Source organism: Helianthus annuus, chromosome 4 (assembly GCF_002127325.2).
Source record: "Helianthus annuus cultivar XRQ/B chromosome 4, HanXRQr2.0-SUNRISE, whole genome shotgun sequence".
In the NCBI taxonomy this organism is placed as follows: Eukaryota; Viridiplantae; Streptophyta; class Magnoliopsida; order Asterales; family Asteraceae; genus Helianthus; species Helianthus annuus.
Window position 1 is genome coordinate 30,798,691 of NC_035436.2, and position 2,057 is coordinate 30,800,747.

Genomic DNA, 2,057 nt, shown 5'->3' on the forward strand with positions numbered 1-2,057 from the left:
TATTATTAAACCATATAGACCATTTTAAATAAAAATTCAATTTAATCATGATTTGCCTAGGCTACAACAGAACCATAAAAGCAATTAATAGGATATAATCCTTTATATTTATTAGACAAGGGATATAAATCACAACTGTCAATGTCATGCAAGACATTTTTATATAGCACAAGGCTCGTCTCGAAGGACATTTAGATGACACAAAAGGCCTTGTCACAAGGACGATTAAAACATAACCATTGATCTCCTGGATCAGTGATCTTTTAAGGGTCCAACAAAGTTCATTGCCTTTTTGACAAGAAGTTTGTAAAATAAATCTTTCATTGTCATTATTACACCTTTGCTTATAAGCATACATCTCAAATGGATGTTTTGGTGTACACATTATATTGATGTTTATTAGCCATGATTCACATTAATCATATAGGCTATATATAAGTGACTTGGAAAGATCCAAGTACATTTGGAAGCTTTTGTGGTTTCTCGTACCGCATAACCAGGAATGTTAACATGTTTTCAGATGTTAACAGGGATTTATTGTCTTAAAAGGTTGTACCATCATAGCCATTTAATATTTTGGCTAGGTTATACCTCTAAGAATTTCTTTGGCAGATCAATTAAAAATTAAAATGATAAAGCATGATGATGTAATAAAATACATATTTAAAATCCAAAAAGGTAATTCCATTAAATATTAAATTATTACAAAGGTGCCCTAAACGGGTCTTGAACAAACATACTGCCCACGCAGGGGCTACAGAAATAGAAATAAGTCCTCGCAAGGACTAGGTACTGAAAATAAAATGTCCTCACAGGGACTTGATTGAAATAAAATTCAAAGTACAATAAACAACTTTCTGTTTCTTTTTGCCCTTAATGAGACTTGCAAGGCCCTTGAGAAAGCTGCTATGCTTTTTGTTGGTTTCATCTGCTTTACGCTCAACCATGTCCAACCTTTCCATAATTTCTTCAGTTTGCACCTGTTGGGGAGGAGGAGGTTGCTGATATGGGGGGTATTGATACCCCTACACCGGATATCCAGTTGGGTAAACTAGAGGGTAAGAAGAAGGATAAAGCGCATTGTACTGAGCAGCTGTAAGATATGGATCATGAGTTCCATAACCCACAGAAGTTGGGTTTTCAAAAGGGTTGTACCCAAAAGAGCCTGGGTAAGTCGGGATCGGGTTGTCGAAACCCACTGGCGGTGGCGGTGGTGCATAAGAAACCGGCGGAGGATCGTCTTCTGGCACCGCGTGCGAGGGTCCACCCATTTGTGGGTCCTCGGGGATAGAAGGGTAAGAACTTGAACCTTGAGCAGAACTGAACTGAGGTCCTCCTCGCACAGATATTTGTGCATTCCTCCTTCGCCTCGGCGGCTCGAGAGGTGGCTGAGGTGGTTGTTGAGGCGGCTCCTCAACAGGAAGAGGTGGTGGAGTGACAGCTTGAAGGTAAGGCTCATTCAAAGGAGGTTGGGCCGGGGAGTTAGGATATGAAGGGGTGAATTCCCATTCATACTTTGACCACCATTCTTTAAATGGATCGGGCCCTTGGTACAGCGATCCTTGATATGGAGAACCACTCGAGATACTGATAGGGTGGCCCGGTGTTCCGGTTTGCATTTCTGGGTCCGGGTCATCATCCATCTCCATTTCATGAGGAAAGTGATCCTCGGGTCCTAAAGGGTTGTAACCCAAAAAGTCGTTGACGTAGTCATTGGGATTAAACTGGGCTGGAGAGTAGGTAGAATCCGAATGATGAAAGGAATGAGAATGCAAGGAATGATAGGATTGGTGAGACTCATGCGAATGATGTGAATTATGGGAGTGTTGTGAATGTTGGGGTTTGTCTAGAACAGGCGGCCCGAATGATGGATGAAGAGAAGGTGATAAGCTCAACGAAACAGAGTGTCTCGCTGGTTCGAAAGAATGACCCCAATGGTCACGGGAATCAGCACTAGAAAATGTCGCTGACGGGGTACGCCTATGGGAAGGCCCTGCGTGTGCTGATGGTCCACCTCGCATTGGACCCTTTCCTTTGCCTCTCACTCTTGGCGGCAT

At 42.4% G+C, this 2,057-nt stretch overlaps 1 protein-coding gene across 1 annotated transcript; it reads right to left on the bottom strand.

Annotated features, from left to right (window-relative positions):
* Nucleotides 1-1,025: 1,025 nt before the first annotated feature.
* Nucleotides 1,026-2,057, bottom strand: LOC110933158 (cyclin-K-like). Its single transcript, XM_022176392.1, has one exon. The coding sequence runs from the start codon at nucleotides 2,055-2,057 to the stop codon at nucleotides 1,026-1,028; it is 1,032 nt and encodes a 343-aa protein (XP_022032084.1).